General features: G+C 43.0%; 2 protein-coding genes across 2 annotated transcripts in view; one reads left to right on the top strand and one right to left on the bottom strand.

Moving 5' to 3' along the window:
* Positions 1–12832, bottom strand: part of LOC146577094 (protein NLRC3-like) — a 222326-nt gene extending 209494 nt beyond the window's left edge. The window contains exons 1-3 of the mRNA XM_085268130.1: positions 12806–12832; positions 10461–10573; positions 9732–10375 (exon numbers count right to left, since the gene is read on the bottom strand). The gene's annotated coding sequence lies outside the window, so the exon portion shown is untranslated. The remainder of the gene's footprint in view (positions 1–9731; positions 10376–10460; positions 10574–12805) is intronic.
* On the top strand, positions 1097–24422 carry LOC146577093 (uncharacterized). The gene is made up of 8 exons (XM_085269695.1): positions 1097–1285; positions 1369–1479; positions 9210–9284; positions 9369–9428; positions 9511–9642; positions 22665–22772; positions 22850–23023; positions 23625–24422. Exons 1-8 carry the CDS (start codon positions 1097–1099, stop codon positions 24255–24257), a joined length of 1482 nt encoding a protein of 493 aa, XP_085125821.1. The 3' UTR covers positions 24258–24422.
* Positions 24423–24733: the final 311 nt, after the last annotated feature.

The raw sequence follows: 24733 nt of genomic DNA, 5'->3' as shown, positions 1-24733 counted from the left end.
CCTGACCAAATGCTAAAGCAGCTGAACCCGCAACAACAACTTGAAAATGTCAACAGTGCTGCAGGAAAATGATCTCATGCAGCAGAGACGGAGAGCGGTAATCCAAGGCCCGTTTCACTACACGGGGAGATTTCTGTCAGCGTCTTTTCTTTCTGAGAAGATTGAGAAAGGCCCGGCTCCCACCACCGATTCTGACCACCTTATATAAAGGAACTATTGAGAGCATCCTGAGCAGCTATATCACTGTCTGGTTCGGGAACAGCACCATGCCGGACAGACAAGCACTACAGAGGGTTGCGCAATCAGCTGAGCGCACCATCCGCTCCGAGCACCCTGACCTGCACTCAATCTACAGCAGGCGGTGCTGGACCAAGGCCAGGAAGATGGTGAAGGACCTCAGCCATCCCAACAACAGACTGTTCTCTCTGTTGCTGTGTACGTGACAAATAAACATCTGGATTTGGAAAACGAGGCACTCGCAAAGCCACCAGCATTGTGCCTGATTGGACACACCCCTCTCACACACTCTTTACATTCTTGCCATATGGAAAAAGACAGCTTCAGCTGACAGAGCTGTGACGAGACGCCCATTAAGCCCAGATGAAAAGTGAGGCCGAGCAAAACCATGCTGACCTTAACCACTCTGCATTAAAACTGTGCAGGACAGTGACGGACCAACAATGACCATCGGGCAGTAAAAAGGGCGTGCCAGGGACAGGAGGAGTAACTGAGGTCACCTCAGAATGGACAAAACACCAGGAGAAAATAAGCTGAAGGCACAGGTGTCGGGGCTCGGCCAGGAGCTGACCTCTGAGAAGAGCCGAACAGCAGAGCCGCAAAAGGCCGTGGAGCAAAGCAAGGAAAACATCAATGGACTTAAATCTGATTTCTACGGAAAAGACTCTGAGGTTTCTGCCCTCAATAAGACCTCGAGGCATCAGAGCAGAAACTGAGCATGGCCCAGGAGGAGCTAGCTGAAAATCGAACCCATCAGGCTTGGAGTCCTAGACACCGGACTTGAAATCAGGCCGGAGCATCCTGGAGCTAGATGAGCAGTGTGATTTGTCCGGTCTGCTATGGAGCGAACGTTAGGGGGATGGCTTCCTGTCGCCTCTGCCGTCCTCCGATCGCTCAGCGTCCTGGGCTGCCCAGCTCTGGACTGAACGCTCGGGCCGAGACACCCAAACAACCATGGACTCCATTCCCGTGGAATGGGACCACGACTACGACCTCAGCCGTGGGCTTGAGAGTGCAAGAAGGGATCCCAGAGAGCCTTGAGGCCTGTGTAAAACTAACAGAACAAAGATTGAGGTCTTCCACTGGGGAGGTGGAAGCTGCAGACTCTCCTATACACCTTCTGGATGTCAGCCGTTCCACCTGCAAACAAACGGACAGCAGTCGCACTTCTGCAAGCAACAAATGGACATCCAGACAATTGAGCTGCGTATCAAAACCCTGAAGGAAGACCGAAGCAAAAGGGTCAAGTTAAGGAGGAGCGAAATAAGGAGAAGATGCTGGACACTGGAGAAAAGGACTGCCTCAATTGGGGCCAGAACCAGTATGGACAGAACTCTGAGCAGCAGCACCAATGGATGCAAACAGACTGAAAAGGAGGAGGGCAGGACCCAGGGCACGCTTCAGGCCGTGGTTTACCCAGAACACTACAACAGGAAAGTGATGAACACAAACACCCACACAAACACACACATCTACATGCACCGACTCAGAGTGAAAAGAAACATACATATGAACATATGCACTCGTTGATTGAGGGAGGAATGACACACATACACACACAAATTAAAATGTTGATTCAATGAACTGAGAAGTGATCCACACACACACACACACGCTGATGCAATGAAGAATGCTTTACTAACAAATGCTGCACACAAACATCCAAATACGGAGTTGGTTACAACAGCAAGAACTGATTGATTATTTATTGCTTAAATGTATTTCATGCCACGCAGAGGGCATTTGTGTAGATTTAGAGGACATGGTCTGAAGCACTTTGATAATGAAAACAATGTCTGTGCGTGATGTCTGTGTATGGCTCAAAGCCTCCACTGAATTGTTTACTGTGCTTCACACAGTCTAACAAGGAGCAGTGGTACAGAGCGAAAATGATGAATGAATGGTGTGAGTTTTATTTCGAAGAGATTATGAAAAGGTTGTGTTGATTCAACTTAGTTGTTTACGTTTTTGCCAAGGTAAAGAGTTGGTGTGTAACTAGTGTCCACTATTGAGTCAAGTAAATCCAACATGTTTTGTTGGTGCAAAAAGGAGTTTTGGTTGATCTTTGGGTTTTGTTTGACACTAGGTTGATTCTATCAGTGAGGTTTGGATTGTTCTCTTTCTCTAAGAGAGAGAAAGATGGTTTGAACTTTGGACATGTTTGCAATGGGCCCCAGTATCTGTTATTATATGAGTGTTTAATTGGTTACGTCTGTGTTTGCTTTTGTTACAGTGCACTGAGATAAGAACATCTGAGAGGTGTGATCCACCGGTGGTGATATTTTGGTATTTTGTGAGTTCCTGATTTAATAAATCAGCTCTTTAATCCAGGCCTGAGAGATTGAACTTTAAAGCGCTATAAAATATTCTTATTGAAAACAGTCGCAAAGTATTTTTTCTCCATGATTATAATGGGCTTGGGAGAAAATTGACTTATATGGGACACTGATCCTGAAGCCTAAAAGGATTGCAGCGAGTCAATCCAGTCCAAAGAAGGAAAAACAAACAAGGAGCTGTTTCCTTTAAAATGATGACGTCATCTTGCTGGTGATGGAGCCTCGAATAGGCTGCGCGTGAGACTCCATTATCAGCAACTTTTGGTATGAATGTGTGTGGATGTATGCATATGACTGACGACTAAAAGTCATGGACTGACGACTAAAAGTTTAACTGACTTGATACTGAGACAAAAACGGTGCTGACTTTAGGATTATTGAATGTCCACAGACAATTCACCCAGCCTGTAAAAGATGGGTGGATGTTTTGTTTTGCTTTGTTTTGTCTGCAAGAACAGAAGAATGACAGAGACTAAAGAGCTGTAGCTTCACAGCAGTGTGAACTGCAGACTGAACCCTTTGGTTGCTAATTTTGAGCTACTGATGTTTGCATTAAGGAAATTGTGTTTTAGTAGCTGTGTTTTAATTAAGGTATTACATTATATTGTTGGGAATATTAAATGCTAAAGTGAAGAAAAGGTTTGATCCCACTCATGACTGAGCATGTTATTATTAACCATAGTGGGTCACTATAGAGAGTCAATTAATTTTAGAAAAAAAACAAACAAACAAAAAACCCGCCACCGAGGTTTATGAATAAGAGGGGAATGATAGACAGCCACACTCAAAATGGAGATATGTAATGATAAACACTGGTCCCCGTCTTTTGGGCGCTCTCTTGAAGTAGTCAACAATTTAAAAGTAAGATAAAATAACAGGGGCATGTGCTGAGGGGTGGTGCTGCACAAGAACAAGAGTAAAATAAAGAAAATATTGTTTTTAGAAGTGCAAATTAAAATGTACCATTACACTCAGAGGATCAATATGAAGCTTAATATTTGTTAATTTTGAATGAAGTACATGACTGGTGACTGTTCTGTCCTGAGCTTTTGTTTTTACAGCACCCGCTTGATCACACCAACAGTTTCTCGCCACCGAAGAGGGGTACTTGAAAAAAATAAAGAACGGGGAGGAATATCATCAAAACTGGAAACAGGTAATCCCCAAAGGGGGTGATAATGCCATAACTTTCACTATGGTCAAATTCTCAAAATTTGACCCTCAAAAATTCTTCAAACATTTAGACACAAAGTGGAGATTTAGATAAATATAATGTCGTAAACCACATAAGCATGAAGTATTTGATTCAATAAGATGGTGAAGTAACAAGCAGCAAAAGGTTGATCATGTTAATGGTGTTTATTCAAGGGTGCAGAGGAGATTATTATTATTAAAGACAACAAATGAAATAACGAAAAGTAGAAGTGGAAAAAATTTGCGTTAACGGTAATAAAATCAAAAAAAAAAAAGAAATACTAACTAAAACTGTACTGAATGTTCACAAAACTAACTAAAATTAACTAGATTTATAGCAAAATGTGTTTGGTTGCATTGATGTGTGCGTGCCCTGCTATAGTGAAATTAAGGTAGTACGTTAGTCGAGTCGTCTGTGTTGCTGCTCCGTTCACGCGCAGAATTAGGTCAGGAAAAGTCGGGAGACAGCGCCAGAATAGAATTGAGGATGATTTTAATATGACTGTTTTGTAGACATAACAAGAGTCTTGTAGTGGAGAGGGACGTAATGTCCTCCTGAGACCCAGAGAATAAGAAAAAACAGGGAGAAAATATTTTCGTTTTTTCTTTTTTCTTTTCTTTTCTTTTTTCTTTTAAATGAATCAAGTGTTATTAAAATAACAATCTCATAAGATGAAGATCAGGGACCAACCCAGAAGTCACTGACACTTCACTAACTGTAAACTATTGGTTTAGGAATAAGTGATGGCACTGAACTTTCTATTTCACAAAAGTCAATTTATTTAGGATATCTGAGTAAGTACTGATTTTATTTGGAGACACAAAGGAACATTTGGCACTTCCCTCATCTCACATCTGTTTCATTGTTGTACCCAATCATTCTACAACTGAAATGCCTTGGACTGCTAACCATTTCAGGCAAGTGGAGTGAACCATATTTTGCTAGACTCTCATCAGATGGGGGCTTCCTTTTATTGATCTTTGGAGAGAAGTCTTCATTACTGGTATTATTCAGGTCTTGTTCACATGTTTGTCCCAGGTTTCTCAGCCAAGAGGAGCTTAAACCCCAGATACTGTGAGTTCTTTTCACACGTTGAGATCACTAATAACTCTCAGCAACGACGTGATCTCGTAGAAACAATTAGGTGTTATGGATTCAACTATAATTGCGACACTTATTTTTTTACTTTACTGGAAAACATTTCTGCATTTTACCCATATTTTATTTTTAACTCAAAATCAAAATTCCAGATTCTACTACAGGTTGGTTTTGCACCAGATAGGACGACAGATTTCAGGTGGCCCTGTGTCTTTCTCTATTACATCTGCCACTGCATCTCGATAATCTTTGTGTGGCTTTTAGTGGGTCCTGACCCTCTCATATTTTGAAAAATCTATGTTTGAATCTCCCTTAATAATTGTGTTAAGAATTCTCTCCGCCTTTGTCAAAAGTTGGGTATTAGGAAAAAGTGAAATAAATATAAATATAAAGTCCCAATGTGTAGAGCACACATTAATAAATTAGTCATGTTCCCTGTGAAAGTAAATGAGCCTAATTCTTAAAGACCCCTGAAATTATTTACCAGATGTTTATTTTTTGAATAAAATAAAAATCTGAGTTTAACAAAACATTTTAATTGTAAATATCAAGCTTACCTTTCTTTCTTCCATAAAATGTGCTTGTGGGCACGCCAGCCATTTTGAAAAGGTGGGAAAAACAATTGGCAAGGCCACACCCCCACATATGGGATATAATTTTAAAGGTTCTGTTGTCCTCTCTAAGAAACATCAGGACTTAGAGGAGTGGCAAGTAGAGTATGAGAGCTACAAGCAAAAAACTAAATGTGTACTACAGTGCGCAAAAATGAATTACTGGGTCATCAGGGGGTCTTGAGGGACATTTATAAAACAAAAAATCCCACAAACTTTAAAAGTGCACTTGAAAAGCTCACACAAGAAGGTTAACCTAGCTTACCTAGAAGACCTCATCAGGGGGAGCACGCTCCCCCTCGTTGAAGAGCTCACCCACTTAACTCGCATCCCAAGAAAATAGCTAACCCCAGATAAGGCAGCGTGATGTATCCCGAGATAACAGGACTGAGACATCTAAATAAAGGTGTGAAACAATCGCCTTCAAAAGGTTATCAATTGACTTCAACCAAAATTAGGAACACTCGGTGCGGCAAGAGTTAATAGTTATTAGTCTCAACACCCAAGGATAATTAGAAGAGCATGACTGATATGATGCAACTGAGATTTTGTTACACTTAACTTTTGCAAAACACAAATAAAACTAAATTGAAACTAAGGATTTTCAGAAAATAAAAACTAGACTAAACTAGCAAAGAATTGGTAAAAACTAATTACAACTGGCAAAAAATTGAAAATCTGGAGTCGAAACTAAATAAAAGATAAAACCTAATGAAAATGGCGAAACGTTTAAAACTCTGGTGCAGAGATTGGCAAATCTGACCAGGAACGTTATAAAATGGATTGTCAGAACAGTCAGCGTTAAAGCCACTTTTGACAGTCCATACTAGGATGGCATTGGACATCTTGGGGGTGGAAGGGGGGTTGGTGTGACCAAGGTGTGGTTTGGCTTGTCGTATGTATATTTGAGATCATATGGCTCTGGATGGACCAGTTACCAGGGCATGGAAGGAGGACAGACTCATTAAAGGAGGAGAAGGCATTTCCTGGGATTGGAGATCCTCTGGGTGGGTGGTTGATTAAAAGCATGCATAAAATAGAAGTTATCTGTTGTTATTGATTGGTAATAGATTGATAATTGGCCTCATTTACAGCTGTATTGACTTGTTGTGGACGTAGTCGACTTCAGGTTTAAACACTTTAATTAACAGGTTGAAAATAGTGACATTAAAGGAAGAGTATGCAGCACCACCCTGTCAGACGCCAGTGATGGTGGAGCTCACTGATGAATCAGGTGAGCTGGATTCATGGCTGATTCAAAACTAAGATCCCCCTGCTGTGGTCAGTAAGGGGAGAAAAGGGGGAAATAAAATCAAGAATTAGAGAGGCATTTATAAACGTTTAGGTGTCAAGTGAAACGGGACAAAAGGGGGTGTTATACTGTTATTTTCAATGTCAGCATTATTATTGTATGAGAATCATGCAACAAGCATTGCATCGATGATCATTTATTGAAGCTTTTGACCTTATACTAACATCTGTGTTCCTGTGATTGTTATAACCTCTGATGAATCTTCTATTTACAGGTGTTAGGATAATGATATAATTTTTCATTGCAGGTGTAACCATGATCATTTTTATACATATTGCAACTTGTTGCTCATTGTAGAGTTGTGCTCAAGTTAATAAGGGTTAAAAGCTACAGTCAGCGCGAATGTCTGACTGATCTATTGAGGGGAAAGGCTTCGAGCATAGAAGGCCGCACGCGCTTACAAAACACTGATATCATGTTATTTTTTGTGATCTTTTCTTAAATTATGTCTTTAAGGTTAGTTTAAATAGTGGCAGTTAATTAAATGAGATTCATTAAAATATTAAATACCTGAGTCAGAACGTTACACGCGGATCACCTTAAGAGTCTGGGAAACTTTGTAGCTGCCTAACTTTTTTGAATGTTCTAGCTCCGTTGATTTGACACATTGGAATGTGTCAAAAAAGGGGGGGGAGGTTGAGCTTTAACATCAAACAAGGATTATTTGAACATTTTATAACTTCATTTGTGTCTTTAATAATTTAGGAATGGTAAAGCTTAAGCTAATAGCGGTCCGAGAAGACGGACCTTTTAGAGAATCAGTGAAAAAGCATAAACTATCACTTTCATGTTTAATCATTACTCATTGAAATGAACTGAATAGCGTTTAGAAGATTTGTTAATTTTTTGTCTTTTGTTAAAAAGAGGGGTTTCAATAATTTTCAGACACACCTTGCAAATGTGCTTATAACGAGTTGGCACTCGGCCTTTTGAAGGTCAGAAGCTTTGTTCGGCGTGACTGTCCGGACTGATAAAGTGTAAGAAATGCCTTGAGTGCGGAGGGCTAAATGCAAACACTGCTTACACACACATAAGATATGATTAGAATAAGTCCCTGGGACATTCTGAATGTTTTAGACCAATTCTGAATCACTAGAAGGTCAATAGATAAGAACATTAGATTATTAGGGTTAGGAAGAGAGGTGTTTTGGTTTTCTGTCTCTTACAGAGAAAGGAACAGACACCAGACGAGGTCACAGAGATGCGAGGATCCTCCGTAGCAGAGTCAGACACAGTGACTGCCGAGACATCAACTGGGTCCAAGGGTCATGGCGTTTGGGCTCCAGCTAGTCACCACAAAAGGATGGATCCCATAAACACAGCAATAACCATGAAGGGGTTGGCGGAAATCCGGGAACACCAGACCAACGAAGTTCGAGAGGCTTTTGGGCAAAAAGGGGACACCTTCCTGTTCCTTTTTCTGGAGAATACACAGATCGTTGTTTGAAATCGGAGCAGAATAATCCCCTGATCTGTGTTACGACTGAAGGGTTGTCTAACCCCTAAGGTTGAGGAATTGAGAGCAGAGGATCACCCAACTGGACGACACTGGTAGCTGCAGCAATAAAATAAAGGTTAAGAGCTCTTCGGACAGAGGTTCTAGTCTACGTCTGAATGGTATAAGGGAACACCAAATAAAGCTGTGGGAGAACAGGGGAGTGTCATCTGGACCTGCTATCCTTGTAGTAATAGTTTGTCTTGCACCTGACTTGCGCAAACACAGAGGTCATCTTACATATGGTTTGCCCCTCAGGGGGACAAAGGACCTCAGGAGTGAGAAGAGATGAACCCGGCCACACTGGGCTACAGGGTGTTTGTGAGGTCATTATTCTAATGACCTCATCAGGGGGAATTGTAAAATTATGATATTATTTTATGCCATGTTATACCCCTAATTAAAGATTGTGAATTATTATGTAGTTTTAGTTTGCATTATTCTCCTGAATTAGAAGAAGCTGATAACTATTGCATTAGTTAAACTGATTTGCATTACATTAAATTGCTGACTTGTTGTGAATGAATGATATTGTTTTATGATGCATTATATTGCTGAGTTATAAGAAATACTGTTCGCAGAAGGTTATTGTCTAATTTGTCTGAGTAGAAGAGAACAGAGTGTGCTGGAGTTTTCTGCCCCATTTCAGCAGGAGCAGATAAACAGGGAGCCAAGGTCGTAGCTTAGGCGCTGTGTGAGAGAAAGCATGTGAATGTTTAGGCTTTTTATGATAAGGTGGAGGCACCAGAGGTTATAAAAGTTTGAGCAATGCTCCACCATTTTGAGATTTTGAGGCTGTCTGCATCAGTGTTCATCTCCCACGTGTGTGATCATTAAATCATCGTTTGACTCAACCCGGCCGGACCAGTGTTGTTATTGTGGTTTTTTCTCTTGTCTCCATCCCCAATATTTTGAACCTTAACAGTCTCCACCACAGGCATATGATGACGAAACAGTGACAGCTGCTACAGAGGAGGCCGCAACAGAGCCACACTATGAGGTATACAGCGTACAGTGGAAAATATAACAACTGACTACAATGTGGTACTATGATGACACCATGGACTTACTATGTCCCTGGCAGAGTGATGCTGGAAATGAAGAGGAAGAGGGTCCAGCCACTCCTACAACAAACCTTTCCACAGTGGGTTGTTCAGCACTGATTTACAACCAACCTAAGTAGGCATGTACTATGGATGCCAATGCTATGTCCTTTGTTGCAATAGCTCCCTGTAAAGCAGCTGTATAAGACATATCTGGCCAGGAAGATACAGAAGTGCGACATGGAAATGGTGCACCTCCAGCTGCAGATCCAAAAGTCGAAGCTGGAGATTGTACTGCTGGAACAACAGTTAAGGGTGGGTGGAGTGATCATAGATGGACGAATCATGTCAGTGTTTGTACAACATACTAATATACGCATTTATACTTTGTGTACAGGACATACAGGGTGACCAATAAAGCCAGTTGACCACAGTATCTGTGTATTTGTCTTGTAACATGTTGGGGTGACGGGTCACAGGAAATGGTTGTGGCATATGGTGTCTCTGACTGCTCTTCCATCCTGTACGTTCATGGGTGGGTCAGGATGTTCATCGTGTGGATCACTGCTCATGTCTGGTTCAGCTGGACAGTGTTCACCTCTAATCGTGGCAATGTTGTGTAGGATCACACATGCCACAATGATGTCACATGCCCTTTCTGGGGTGACCCTGAGTCTACGAAGGCACTGGAACCGGGCCTTGAGCATTCCGATGGTCATTTCAACTCTGGCCCGTGTCCTGCAATGGGCCAGATTATAACGCTGCTGTGGGCCCGGTTCAGGGTCAGGGTAAGGGGTGAGCAAATAGGGTAGACATGGGTACCCCCTATCACCAAGCAGGTGGCCAGTGAACTCTCCTAGGACAGAAGAATACATGTCAGTGCAAACGTCCCTGTGGCAATTGGTCTCTGTATATTTCACAGTTACTTCGACCCACCATGTCCAAATTTGGTGCTCAGTGTACATTCCCGGAAGATTCGTGAGTCATGTACAGAGCCTGGCCACTTGGCTTCCACATTTGTGATGATGTTGGCAGCATCACATATGATCTACACAGTGCAGAGAACACATATTAGCATCCATTACCATGATGCCATCACTTGTTGGTGTGAAATGCTACAGGGAATTATGTACCTGTACATTGATGCTGTGGAAGGACTTCCTGTTCACATAGTCTCCTTCATTTGCTGAGGGTGCAATGATTGGAATGTGGGTGCCATCTATACAGCCAATCACGCCTGGGAACCCTGGAAATTTATGTACCATTTGAGTGGTAGTTCACGTATCACCACATCATGCATTGAGTTTTGTTCATCCTGATACCTGCAATTTTGTGGAATCCCTCTTTGATAAATCTTGTGGGTCTGTGACCGGGGAACACCAGAGACGAGTGCAGGAGACGTTTCAGTGCAACTGTGACATTCCTGACTGCCCGACAGACGGTAGCCTTGGAAACGTGCTCAGCGTCACCAATATTGTACAGAAAGCTCCCGTTTGCAAAGAAACGGAGTGCGGTACAAAGAATATGTAATGGACTGAGCGCATGTCCGCGATGTGTCACATGCGCAATATATGGCCTGAGGATGTTATCCAAATAACTTATTGATTGTGCTGAGAAACGGTAACGTTCGCACAGGAAATCATCAGGTAATGATAAAATGTCCATACGCGCTCTAATGTCCATACGCTCCGTCATCAACGAGTGCCCAGTGGAGAGAGTGGACAGCTTCAAATACCTCGGAGTTCACATCACGCAGGACCTGTCATGGTCCTGTCACATCAACACCGTGGTGAAAAAGGCCCGACAGCGTCTCTACCACCTCAGACGCTTGAGAGACTTCCAACTGCCCTCCAAGGTGCTCAGGAACTTTTACTCGTGCACCATAGAGAGCATCCTGGCGGGAAACATCTTAACCTGGTTCGGGAACAGCACCATGCAGGACAGACGAGCTCTACAGAGGGTTGTGCGGTCAGCTGAGCGCACCATCCGCTCCGAGCTCCCTGACCTGCACTCAATCTACAGCAGGCGGTGCTGGACCAAGGCCAGGAAGATCGTGAAGGACCTCAGCCATCCCAACAACAGACTGTTCTCTCTGTTGAGGTCAGGAAAGCGATTCCGCTCCCTGAAGACCAACACAGAGAGACTGAGGAGGAGCTTCTTCCCGCAGGCGATACGGTCTCTCAATCACACCACCACACAGTACTGACCCACACATACAGTTCTTACACACACACTGGACTTTCTGGACATTGTTTTTGCACAACACTGGTCACTATATTCTTCATTTCCAGTTAATACTTGTACAGCTGCTGTTATTGTGTATATATTTATTTATATTTAGATTTCTTCATACATTCTTATATAGTTCTATATTGTGTATTTTGTTGTACAGTTATTTTATTTTCAACTTTAATTTATATATTTTATCTTATTCTTCCCAGTTAAATTTACCCTTCATTCTAATTTGTGTTGTACAGTTATTTCATTTTTAACCTTAATTTATATTTTATTCCTTCCTAGTTAAATTTACCCTTTTCAATTTTTCATATTTATTTCCTATCTTATTCATAGCCTTTCCTTTTTTGTTTTCTTTAGGTCACGAGCAGTTGTCCAAGCATTTCACTACATATCGTACTGTGTATGACTGTGTACGTGACAAATAAAATTTGAATTTGAATTTGAATTTGAATTTGAATTTAATCACTCTCTCCCAGCGGAGAGCTCTGCGGAGAATTTGGGCTTCAAGATCTACTGGCTCTTCAAGGAAGGGACACGCCATGTCTGACACTTCCTGCTGTCAGGTTTCCGACAAAGAGGCGGGGACAGTCAGGGTTAGTTGTAGTAAACCTGCTAGGGGGCAGGTTAGCTTCATGGAGTGTGTCGTCATAGTGACTCACTCAGGCTTCAGCTGAACTCGCTTTGTGGAACCGAAAAACCAGAGTTTTCGTTAACTCAGGGTATACTTAGTCAGAGTTTGCACTAAACCGGCTTCCTGAAATAGGGCCCTGGTCTGGGGTCAGTGTTTACTCAGCTTTAACCTCACTCTGGGTTCTAGGTTAGCTTAGCATTAGCTTAGCGTTAGCTTAGCATTAACATGCTGTCAGGTGTCTCCTGTGTAAATATTAATCACAGTGACAGTAAAGGAGGTAAAGGGCTGTGACGTCATCACGTACGCTGCGTCCTCTGTGGGCTCTGAGTGAACTCACAAAGTACAAACTACAAGTACACAAACACGAACGTAGCTCAGAGTGGCGGACACACTGTGAGTCCGTTACCGTGAACTATGGAGCGGCAGATTTGTGCTGAACTAAGCTGCACACAGCTGATGTTAGCCAGGAAACATTACACACTGACTTTAATGGAGAGACCGGAAATACAAACACACACAGTTTGTTGTGTGAAGAAATCAAACACGAGCTGAACAAACAGTAAAGTTCCTAAAGACAAACTGTTAAAGGAGGAAACAAAGCAAACTTACAGTTTCTTCACACACCAACAACAAGCTCCACTGCACGAAGTTCAGGAAGTGAAAGTAAACTTTGAGCAGGAAGGAAACACCCAAAGAGACGTTTGAGGACAATAACGAGCATTGGAACACTGTGCTGCGTTCCAGTGCACCTGGGAAACTCCAAACCTCTGGAAGGCTGTGATTTATTTCTGCTGGTTTTCCTGTTTGAAGCACAAACATCCGTCATCACTTTGTTGTTCTTCTTCCTGCAGCGTTTAAATGTTTCAGCACTGACCTGATGTTTCTTCAAAGCTCATTTCAACCTGTTGAAGTCATGAATGAAAGTGCAGACTGAGAGGGGATCACATGATGTTTGAGGTGTGTCATGTGACATGTTCAGTATTGTCACACATGTCTAGATTGTCCCTGATATCATAACTGCTCAAACACTGATGATTATATTTGAAGAATTATTCCTGATGGCAGCAAAGTTTGAATGGAGCTCTCTGTCTGTGCTGATTTGTCGCCCTCTGGAGGTCAAAGCACAAACTGCATGATGTCACTGTAACCACCACAGTGACAGGAAGTGTTTTTATGACTGAAACACTGAAATGATGCTAACGGCTGTCGTTAGGCTCACTGACAGCAGTGCTGATGTGTTCATGTCAAACACTGGCTCAGGTCAGACTCCTTCATCCTTCTCCAGCGTGAGGCCGCCCTCAGACCCACAGGAGCTCTGACCTTTGACCTCCTGACCCTAACCATTTTAGTCTTGTTGCATCTTTAAATGCAAATCCATCCAAACTGTAGCCGAGCAAAAGAAGCTGGAAGCTGTTCTATGAATGATGTTGTTGAAGGAGCTTGGAAAGAAAAGCGTCTGGACTTCTTTAAGTTGTTTGAAGAGGGACATGGACGTCTTAACGCCCACTCACATCCTGGGACATTTGATCACAGGAAATCACATGATAGCGTGGGGCTAGATCTCACAATGGGTTCACCCAAGACCTTGGCTGATTGAGACCCACACCCGTTTTCACGGAGGAGGAGGAGTTTCACATCCTGAACATGTGACAGCCTGGTTTAAAGGGACCAAAAGTAACTGGACACCTGATTCAGTTCAGTTTTATTCATCCGCTCCAAACCACAGCAGCAGTCACCTGCAGGGAACCAGCTGATCCATGTAACTAGGGACAGACCACAGCCCAGAGCACTGGTTCATGATGTGTTTGTGGACTGTAGGTTGTTTGGATAGAGATGAGATGTACTCAGCAGTCTGTCTCTAATGTTTAATGAAATGTTCTGAAGATGATAATAACTTGTGATTTTCTTTTGAATGAATCTTTAATCGTGTTGTAGGGCCTCTGACTCTCATGAAGATTTTCACATCAATGTGCTTTTCACAAAGATATTAACAATGAAAATGACGTGCAGCCCTGAACTACTCATGCGTTAACTCAGCGGTTCCCAACCCCCGGGTCACGGACCGGTCCGTGAGTCGTTTGGTACCGGGCCGTGAGAGTCGAGGCTCGGTGTGAAATTGATGGTTGATAGGTTTGTAGCATAAACCTGTTCGCTGGATCGTTCAATCCAGCTACACAGCAAAGCAAGACACGAGTAGTTCTTTCTGTTTCTCGTGCACGGGAGAGACCTGGACCAACGCCGTTCCTTCGCTTGACCACAGTTGCTCTCGTCCGTTCCCTCGTAACACTGTTCTTTTATTGAGGTTACATGAATATACATAGGTTCATTAACATACACGTGAACAAAGGTACCAGTCTGTATGTTATGTAGGTGTGTGTGTGTGTGTGTGTGTGTGTGTGTGTGTGTGTGTGTGTGTGTGTGTGTGTGTGTGTGTGGAGTCAGAGTGTGACCCCATAAACGACTTCCCTAAACCTGCTGGTCTGGAAGTCCAGCAGTTCATCTAAACAAAAGGCACTTAGACTAAAACAGACATCCTACCACAAAACAATAAGAAGGTAGCACCTCTCCCATGATCCCAGGACGTGGGTGTGAATGCCAGAACACTCTGGAGTCACACAAAGTCTTTAAAGACTACTATCATTACACAATTGGTTCTACACCTCTGAGCATATATGGTTAGATATTCCCCAATAACAATGACAATGATAAAATATAAATCCAACAATGGTTTTCAGGGTTTTTATCGTTAACTTCATTTCCCTGGGTCTTTTCCCGTGTTGTAGTCGTGTGTCTTATTTTGAAAGAAATGTTTACGCGTTACCATAGTGACCAGAGAGCATTAAGGGTGCAGACAGGTGCATCCAACAACATTTTATTTTCCCTTATTTGATTTATGGACCTAACTGTATGAACTGGACTTTGGCTTTAATGCTGCTCCTCTTCATCATTGCTGTGTTGCATTTCCATCATTCTGCTGCTGGATTCACTGCAGGCTTTAACAAACACTCCTTTGGGTCCAGGCCCAGCCACGTGTTTGTAAGCTGCTGTGCTCCTCACAAATAAAGCCTGAAGCAGCTCAGACTGTTAGAAGCAGCACTGAGCCCTGTTACAGTTATAGTGTTAGAGCAACGGCTGCAGCCTACAGCATTTAAACTAGCTGACAGTAAACACATCAGTCCAGATGTTACCACATTACTTTGTGATGCTGAGAGTTAAAGGAGACTGGCTGATTAAAATCCCATTCCTTACATCACCGTCCTCTGCTCTGACTGCTTTCATTTAATCACAATCAGAATACTTTTTTGATCCCCAGGGGAAATTATTTAGGTTACAGTGCTGCAGCACAAACAGGAACAAAGACACAACACACTAAGTAAGACATAGCACAACATACACAATATATACATGCATACATATGAGTCACTTATAAGTAACATGTGAGTGCTGGGGTCTATGACAGCAGGCAGGTCTGTATTTATGTCCAGGCTGACATGAACAGCTAGTAGTTCAGGGTTCAACACTCAGGAAAGTGTGTGACCTTCCACACTGACAGAAGATGCTAAACATGACTTTAAACTGTTGTTTGTTAAAGCCTCACAGATCTGAGAGCAGGGCTCAGTGGGTACATGAGCCTTTATACATGAAGGCTTTCTGTTTCCAGGAGAGGAAACATGTGATCCAGCTGTGTTTGGTCACATGGATCTGCTCTGCATGGATCACCTGACTAAAACATGTTGTTATTATTGTTCTTACAGTCTTAAATCGGTACATCAGGTGGGTCACATGACACCCGGGGGTGACAGCAGCATCTTTCCTCTTTAGAAAGCTGCTCTCTGTCCCAGGAGCTGTTGTCACAGTAACAGCAGGAACAGGAAGTCACATGCTCTCTGCTCTGTGATTGGCTGCTTCTTATCTCAGCTTCCTGCAGAGGGTGGGGTCTGCTGATAACGCACAACAACAGAAGTGTGACTTTCACTTCCTGTTTATTGCTGTTGTTCTTAAAGCTCTCAGGCGATGCTGCAGCGCCCCCTGCTGACACAAACTCCTCCCTCTGTCTCAGAGGTCACAGGTCAGCCTGCTGCAGAGGGTCTGCCTGTTCATGGACTTCCTGTTACAGAGACGGGTCTCAGTGTGAACACTGGTTTCTGATTGGACGGTGTGGAAACCCAGCTTCCTCCAGCCGAGTGATGTGTGGATTCATCACTCTCTGTGGATCAGTGTAAGTCTGTGTGTGGGTCAGCTGCAGGACTTGTTTGACCTTTGACCCTGGCAGACAGAGCTGGTTACTGCTGTGTGACTCCTGCCGTCGCTCCACTTTAAATTTTACTTAAAATAAGTCCTGACATGGCCCCGCCCCCTCTGACCTGCTGCTCCTGGATGTGCTGAGGACACAGCGGAGGCTCAGAGGGGGCGGGGCTTTTCCCGTGGCGGTAACCAAACTGCATTAGGTCGCTGCACTGCCAGTGTTTAACCACACCTCTTCTGACTGACCTCTGACATGTTGATTTGATCCTTATTTAATGACGTCTTTTATCTAGTGATTTAATTCTGTGTATTTATATGTGATGGTGTTCCTGAGTTCAGCCTCAGCTGATATCCACAGACGCTCCTATTGGCTGGTTTTAAAAACACATTTTTCCATTCGCCTTTAGGTCAGGAGATGCACACGCCTACAGTACAGCCAGGGCTAATCTAAAGAAGGGCATCAAAAAAGCCAAACACCATTACAAAAAGAAGGTAGAAGAACACTTCTCCAACTCCAACCCCTGACGCATGTGGCAAGGACTCCAGACCATTACAGACTACAGGACCACCAAACCCTCCCCCGCATCCTCTGATGTCTCCTTCCTCAACGAGCTCAACAACTTTTATGCTCGTTTTGAGCGAGGGAACCCCACAACCACAACCAAAGCAGACATGACGCCAGACCACCAACCTCTGACTCTCTCCCCCACCGATGTAGGAGCGGTGCTGAGCAGGATCAATGTCCACAAGGCTGCAGGCCCTGATGGCATCCCCGGGCGTGTTCTCAGAGCGTGTTCTGGGGAGCTTGCAGGAGTGCTCACAGACATATTCAATCTGTCCTTGGCCCACGCTGTGGTACCGGCCTGCTTCAAATCCACCTCCATCGTCCCGATACCCAAAAACTCCAACCCATCTTGCCTCAATGACTACCGCCCAGTAGCACTCACCCCCATCATCACTAAGTGCTTAGAGCGGCTGGTCCTAGCACACTTCAAATCCTGTCTCCCCCCCACCCTGGACCCCCACCAATTCGCATACCGCTAGAACAGGAGCACAGAGGATGCAGTCTCCATCGCACTGCACTCTGTCCTCTCACACCTGGACAACAACAACACCTACGCCAGAATGCTGTTTATAGACTTCAGTTCAGCATTCAATACAATCCACCCCTCACAACTCATCAGGAAACTGACAGACCTGGGCATCAGTTCCCTCATCTGCAAATGGTTACTGGACTTCCTGACCAACCGCCCCCAACATGTCCGGCTGGATAACCGCTGCTCATCTACCATCACAATGAACACCGGTGTACCACAAGGCTGTGTGATGAGCCCTTTCCTCTACTCCCTCTTCACCCACGACTGCAGACCTGCTGATGGTTCCAACACCATCATTAAGTTTGCAGATGACACCACGGTGATTGGCCTCATCAGTGACAACGATGAGGCCGCCTACAGGGAGGAGGTGGATCGTCTGGCTGAGTGGTGCGACACAAACAACCTGCTGCTTAACACCGAGAAGACCAAGGAGCTCATCGTGGACTACAGGAGGAATGCTGACCCACATCCACCCATCCACATTAAGGGGACGGCTGTGGAGCGTGTGAGCAGCTTCAAGTTCCTGGGAGTCCACATCTCCGAGGATCTCACCTGGACGACCAACTGCTCCAAGCTGGTCAAGAAGGCTCACCAGCGCCTCTTCTTCTTGAGGACTCTGAGGAAGAACCACCTGTCCTCAGACACCCTGGTGAACTTCTATCGCTGCACCATCGAGAGCATCCTGACCAACTGTATAACAGTCTGGTATGGGAACTGCTCTGCCTCGGACCGGAAGGCGTTGCAGAGGGTCGTGAAAACTGCCCAGCGCATCGCCGGAGCACCACTTCCTGCCATAAAAGACATCTACAGGAAGCGGTGTCTGAAAAGGGCTGGGAAAATCATCAAAGACCCCAGTCACCCATCACATGGACTCTTCACCCTCCTGCCCTCTGGGAGGCGCTACAGGAGCCTCCGGACTAAGACCACCAGGTACCGGAACAGCTTCTTCCCCACAGTTGTCAGACTCCTGAACTCTGCCTCCTGACATCAGGCCCACATTAAACTCATGGACTGAACATACACACACCCACAATGGACAACTGTACCCTCAAACACACAATAATAACATGGACTGAACCACCACTCACAACCACTAGCACTTTATATAGCCTCTGTAGAAACTATCTACACCCTCACTTATCTTAACTGCACTACTGCATAGCTCTGTGTAAATAATCATTCTGTACATTCAATAATCTTTAACCCTACAACTGTTTACAACTTGCATAGTTCCCATTTCTGTATAGCTGTATATCTCAGATTCCTGTAAAGTTATTTATTTCATATTCTGTATAGTTTTTCATATTTATATCCTGTTCATATCCTGTACATAGCTTGTACTCACTACAGCCTGTACATACTTATAGTTATAGAATATTCACAACATACTTCATACCGTGTACATTATAACATAATAGACCCATTTCTGTAATATACTCACATATCTATACTATTGCTAATATATATTGTAATATATCTATATCACTAAAGCACTTCTGGATGGATGCAAACTGCATTTCGTTGCCCTGTACCTGTGCATGTGCAATGACAATAAAGTTGAATTCTATTCTATTCTATTCTATTCTATTCTATTCTATTCTATTCTAAAGTGACTCTTTTAAAAACATGTCTGCCTGAAATTCACATTTCATTTATTTTGGGGGATTTTAACAGAGAGATAGAACTTTATGAATCCCTCATGTTTATCCTCCAGGGAATCCAGTTTGTAGCAGCAGAACACCGACAATTTTTTACACAGCACAGAATTAGGATATCAAATAAAGGGGAATAAGAGAATATGAATATAAGCATAAATACACTGAACAAAAATATAAACGCAACACCTTTGTTACTGCTCCCATTCCCCATGGGATGGACGTAGAGACCTAAAATTCATTCCAGATACACAATATAACCATCCCTCCCAAACAGTGGTCACAAATCAGTCCAAATGTGTGGTAGTGGGCACATCTGCTATATTGAGATAATCCATCCCACCTCACAGGTGTGCCACATCAGGATGCTGATCTGACATCATGAGTAGTGCACAGGTGTACCTCAGACTGCCCACAACAAAAGGCCACCCTGGAATGTGCAGTTTTGTCTCACAGCAAAATGCCACAGATGCCACAAGCAATGAGGGAGCGTGCAATTGGCATGCTGACAGCAGGAATGTCAACCAGATCTGTCGCCCGTGCATTGAATGTTCATTTCTCAACCATAAGCCGTCTCCACAGGCGTTTCAGAGAATATGGCAGCACATCCAACCGGCCTCACAACCGCAGACCTCGTGTAACCACACCAGCCCAGGACCTTCACATCCAGCAGGTTCACCTCCAAGATCGTCTGAGACCAGCCACCCAGACAGCTGCTGGAACAATTGGTTTGCACAACCAAACAATTTCTGCACAAACTGTCAGAAACCGTCTCAGGGACGCTCAACTGCATGCCCGTCGTCCTCATCGGGGTCTTGACCTGACTCCAGCTCGTCGCCGTAACAGACTTGTGTGGGCAAATGCTCACATTCGATGGCGTCTGGCATGTTGGAGAGGTGTGCGCTTCACGGATGAATCATGGTTCACATTGTTCAGGGCAGATGGCAGCTGAGAATGTCCCAGTTCTTGCATGGCCAGCATACTCACCGGACATGTCACCCATTGAGCATGTTCGGGATGTGCTTGACCGGCGTATACGACAGCGTGTACCAGTTCCCACGAATATCCAACAACCTCGCACAGCCATTGAAGTGGAGTGGACCAACATTCCACAGGCCACAATTGACAATCTGATAGACTCCATGCGACGATGTGTTGCACTGCATGAGGCAAATGGTGGTCACACCAGATACTGACCGGTTCTGGGTCCCCAGACCCCCAATAGCGCAAAAAACTGCACATTCCAGGGTGGCCTTTTGTTGTGGGCAGTCTGAGGTACACCTGTGCACTACTCATGATGTCAGACCAGCATCCTGATGTGGCACACCTGTGAGGTGGGATGGATTATCTCAATATAGCAGATGTGCCCACTACCACACATTTGGACTGATTTGTGACCACTGTTTGGGAGGGATGGTTATATTGTGTATCTGGAATGAATTTTAGGTCTCTACGTCCATCCCATGGGGAATGGGAGCAAAAACAAAGGTGTTGCGTTTATATTTTTGTTCAGTGTATATACATATATACACAGACCTCACACAGAGACAGCAGCTACACTGTGTGTGGATGTGATCCACAGTCACAGCTGTGGGTTTCGGTCAGTGTGTCTCTAACTTCATGGTCACATTTCAAAGCTTATTGGAGCCAGAAGATGTTCAAGTAAAAGATTTATTGCTGTACTCGTCTACCAGGATAACAGGAGGTTCATAAAGCTGTGTAATACTTCAGCTTTACATCAGGCAGTAGTAGTTTATTAAACCCCCCAAAATATGACTATCCAGAGTTGGGACCAGGAAGCAGAGTTGCAGTCTTACACGCCTCTCTGCAGCTTCTCTCCTCCTGCTACCCCCCCAAAAACCCATCTCCATAGAGACTGTGTCAGCTTCCAAACAGACAAAAAACAAACTAAAAACCAGCAACAAACAACTTAAACATAAACAATCACAAAGAAAGAACAATACAGTATCCACATCTGAACCAAAGAGTAAAACAGTGAAATGTGGATTATTAAACATTAGGTCTCTCTCCTCCAAGTCTCTGTTAGTACATGTTAGTAAAAACATTTCTGCATTTTACCCATATTTTATTTTTAACTCAAAATCAAAGATTCCAGATTCTCCTACATGTTGGTTTTGAATCAGATAGGACGACAGATTTCAGGTGGCCCTGTGTCTTTCTCTATTACATTTGCCACTGTGTAACTCAAAGTTATTTAAGGACTAGTTTATTTCAATGGATGAGTTTACTGACTGACGCGCAGAAGAAATAGTTCTTTAAGGAGCCTAGATGGTGTGAATGATGAGACCAAAGACTGCAATATCTTGTACCAAAAATATATTGAATAAATGGAGGAAAGGGGAAATGGAACAAAATAATTAATACAACACACAACATAAATGCCCACAATTAAATAATAAATCAATGCTGTGATCTTTCTGTGCAAAAGTCCTTTTTGGTCCTCTTCTTTTTAAAGTTCACTTTTAAGGTATTCCTCCTTAGAGTCCAGCTTCATACAAATGGGGAAATATGTCCGTAATCCAAAGACGGCTAAGTGGGGGAAAGAGGGGAAACAAAGAATGGTCCTACCGGCTCGCCACTTCAATATGAAGAAGATTAATTCAAAGGGAGGGAACAAAACCTGACCTGTAGTTCAGAAAAACGTCCATTAGCACATCAAGTTCGATTCAGTTTACCGGTAAACAAATATATTTTTCTGCAAGCCTATGTAACAATGCAAATCATCATCAACCAATGTACAACAGTTAAATCATTAATCATCTTGGCTACGTAGCTTAATCTATACATTCCAGTAGCGTTCGCTACAAACAATACAAAAACAACAATAAAGAAAAACAGCTGTCTAACAGACAGCATAGCCGAATTCAAGGCAACACATAACAATAATCATTCAATCGCACTTTGTTTCAAAGTAAGCCCATTAAAGTGCTTAAGTAAATAAAAGTGTTCAAAAACAGCGGTTTTTGAGCCGGAGTTCTGCTCGCGGTGGGAACGCCGCCGCACAAAGTCATTTTTTAATCGCGAAAACGATCGGCTGGTTACTGACAACCAAAAGGTTGTTTTTGGTAGATATTAAAGATCATGGGTGGGCGGGGCAAATGGAGCAGTTTTCTACAGTCGAGTAAAATTCCAGGAAAGAGCTGGGTGTGGCTTTCCTTTAAATCACATGATCAACAGCTTTAAGATGGAGGCAACTCGCTCAGTGTTTCCTGTTTCATTCTTAGACTGTGGCGATGGTAAGTAGCAGCTTTTCACTTGTTACCTGGCATCTTTTCAGCCACCAATGATAGTCATTGTATGTTATCAACATTTCACTAAATATGTTTTCTCTCATGTTTAAAATAGGCCGACCAAGAGCAAAATAGGTATGTCTGCAGACTCTGCTGTAGCCAAAGTTATCAGATCTCCTGTGTTTTTAAATCCCTAACTGCTCGATCATTATCATTTTAGAAGACAACAATTTCTCAAAGGAGGTTCAAAACTAATGCCTACAAGATTACCAAGAGGATGGTTCGGGGCTCTTACATGACTCCGGGAAGTCAACACTTGGTGGATGAGGTGTGTTACCTTTGACACTTTTAAGACAGTCCTGTTTATCACTACTAACAATAAGCAAATATGTTTTCACTCAACAGATCCTTCACAGCATGTTGTTTCTGGGCAAAATCAACAACATCCCCTTTTCTCCAGAAGAAATCTTCCCTAATCCTTTTGTTTTGGGTTCTTTAATGAGAAGATATCCCAGGCCTTTAAAGTTGTATTCGACTCAGCTTCCCAGGCGAAGTCCCTTCTCCTGTGTGCTCGACATGGTAAGATAACTCTTCTCACATTTTCAGTCAATCTGACAAACTTCCAGTTTTTAGGAAAGTATAATGCAAAGTGCTTTTTTACTGAGAAATCCAAAGAAAATCCATACTGTACCTTATACTTCAACATATGCTTCTAGCTATACTTCTCCACCAAACACAGAGACTGCAGGAGAGCTGGAGACTTGCTTCAGAATTTGTTAGTTCTAAATAATGTCTAACAGACTCATTATTGGAGATGCTTACAGTCTTCAAGGCGTATATGATGCTGTCACTGTGTAGCTGCTGGATCTGTTAAGCTCAAAGACTCTAAATTCAGCGTGTTTTGACAGCCCGGCATAGCAAAATAGAAAAAAAAAGGTCAATTAGCAAATTTAATTATAAATTAGTGAGAACAAAGATGGATTTTTGCTTATTGATTTAAAATTAAATAGATTTGTGACATGTTTCACCCCCTATCTTAAAATGTCTAAACCAAAAGCATCCAATGGTCCTGCATAGTTAAATAAGTCAAGCAGCGAAACAAACATGTTGATCAACTTTCTATGAAAAACAACTATATAATCAGGTGCAACACTTTGACCAGATCTGTAACTGTTTTCAGATCGTCCTGCAAAATAACTCAGAGAATGAAGAGCAAATAAAGCAGAGTCTGCAAGATCTCCTCACAGACTTGGACTTAGAAGAGAATAATAAAAAAACAGCTTTCGTCTCGTCCACCATCTGCATTTCTCAAAAATCCCAAACCAACAAATCAGAAAGGTACTGCGGAGTCTCCATGTCCACCAAAGGTCCTAACGCTGGGAAAATTATGATTGCTGCCTCCTGTCTTAGCAAATGGCATAAATATGTATCTGGTGCGGTGATGACCTATTATCCAAACACAGTCCAGAAAGATTACTTTGATGGAACAATTGAAGTACCTGGAAATATCAGGTGTGAGGCTTTTTGTCTCCGTGATGGTGCCAGAATGAAGCCTTGCAGATCATGTAAGAATTTGTTTGGCTTGAACACAGAAGACCTCAGAGAGTGGCCATATGGTAACTGTGCTGAAGCTGAGAGCCTGAGCAATTTGCTTGAAAATGAGAGAGAAGTTGAAACACATGTGGATGAATACTCAGCTGAAAAGGACAACAGGCAGAGAGCTGAGGATGAGGTTGGTAGGGTTCTTAGAACTGTGTTGCAAAGGATTCGGTTTAACTGGACAGGTGAATTTTACAACCCAGAACAAGAGTGAGATTTCATGAAATCATTTGCATTCATCATTCTGATAAATCAAAGATTCTCTGCTCTGACAGCATCTGTGTGGATTTTCTGTAATCACAGAGACGTGTATAAGCATGTTTACTTTCCATCTCCATGTAATTGTCACATTTAATAATTAAAACTGGCTTCTATGGGTTTTTGTTTGTTTGCTTACATATCTAGTGTTTAATGCAATATGAAGCATTATTAGACAGCATTTATTGGGAAGAATCCCATATTTATACTGGTCTGTACCCAGGGTACACAGAAAATAAAAACACATGTTTTCTTATTATGATCCCAACTATAATTTACTTAAGCAAAAGCACTACATGTGTAGTTATAATATTTATAGCAGTTACTGTTGAGCTTTAAATTTATCATCTTAAATGTTTATATGCTGATTATATTGCTTTATATAAGAAAGGCCTAACTCTGAGTACACTCTGTGCCAAAAAGTGCTGACAG

The sequence above is a fragment of the Mchenga conophoros genome, linkage group LG3 (genome assembly GCF_057382185.1).
Source record: "Mchenga conophoros isolate Kocher_MC1m ecotype Shallow Benthic linkage group LG3, M_conophoros_male_GT1.1, whole genome shotgun sequence".
Classification (NCBI taxonomy): Eukaryota; Metazoa; Chordata; class Actinopteri; order Cichliformes; family Cichlidae; genus Mchenga; species Mchenga conophoros.
This window is presented reverse-complemented; position numbering and strand designations above follow the sequence as displayed.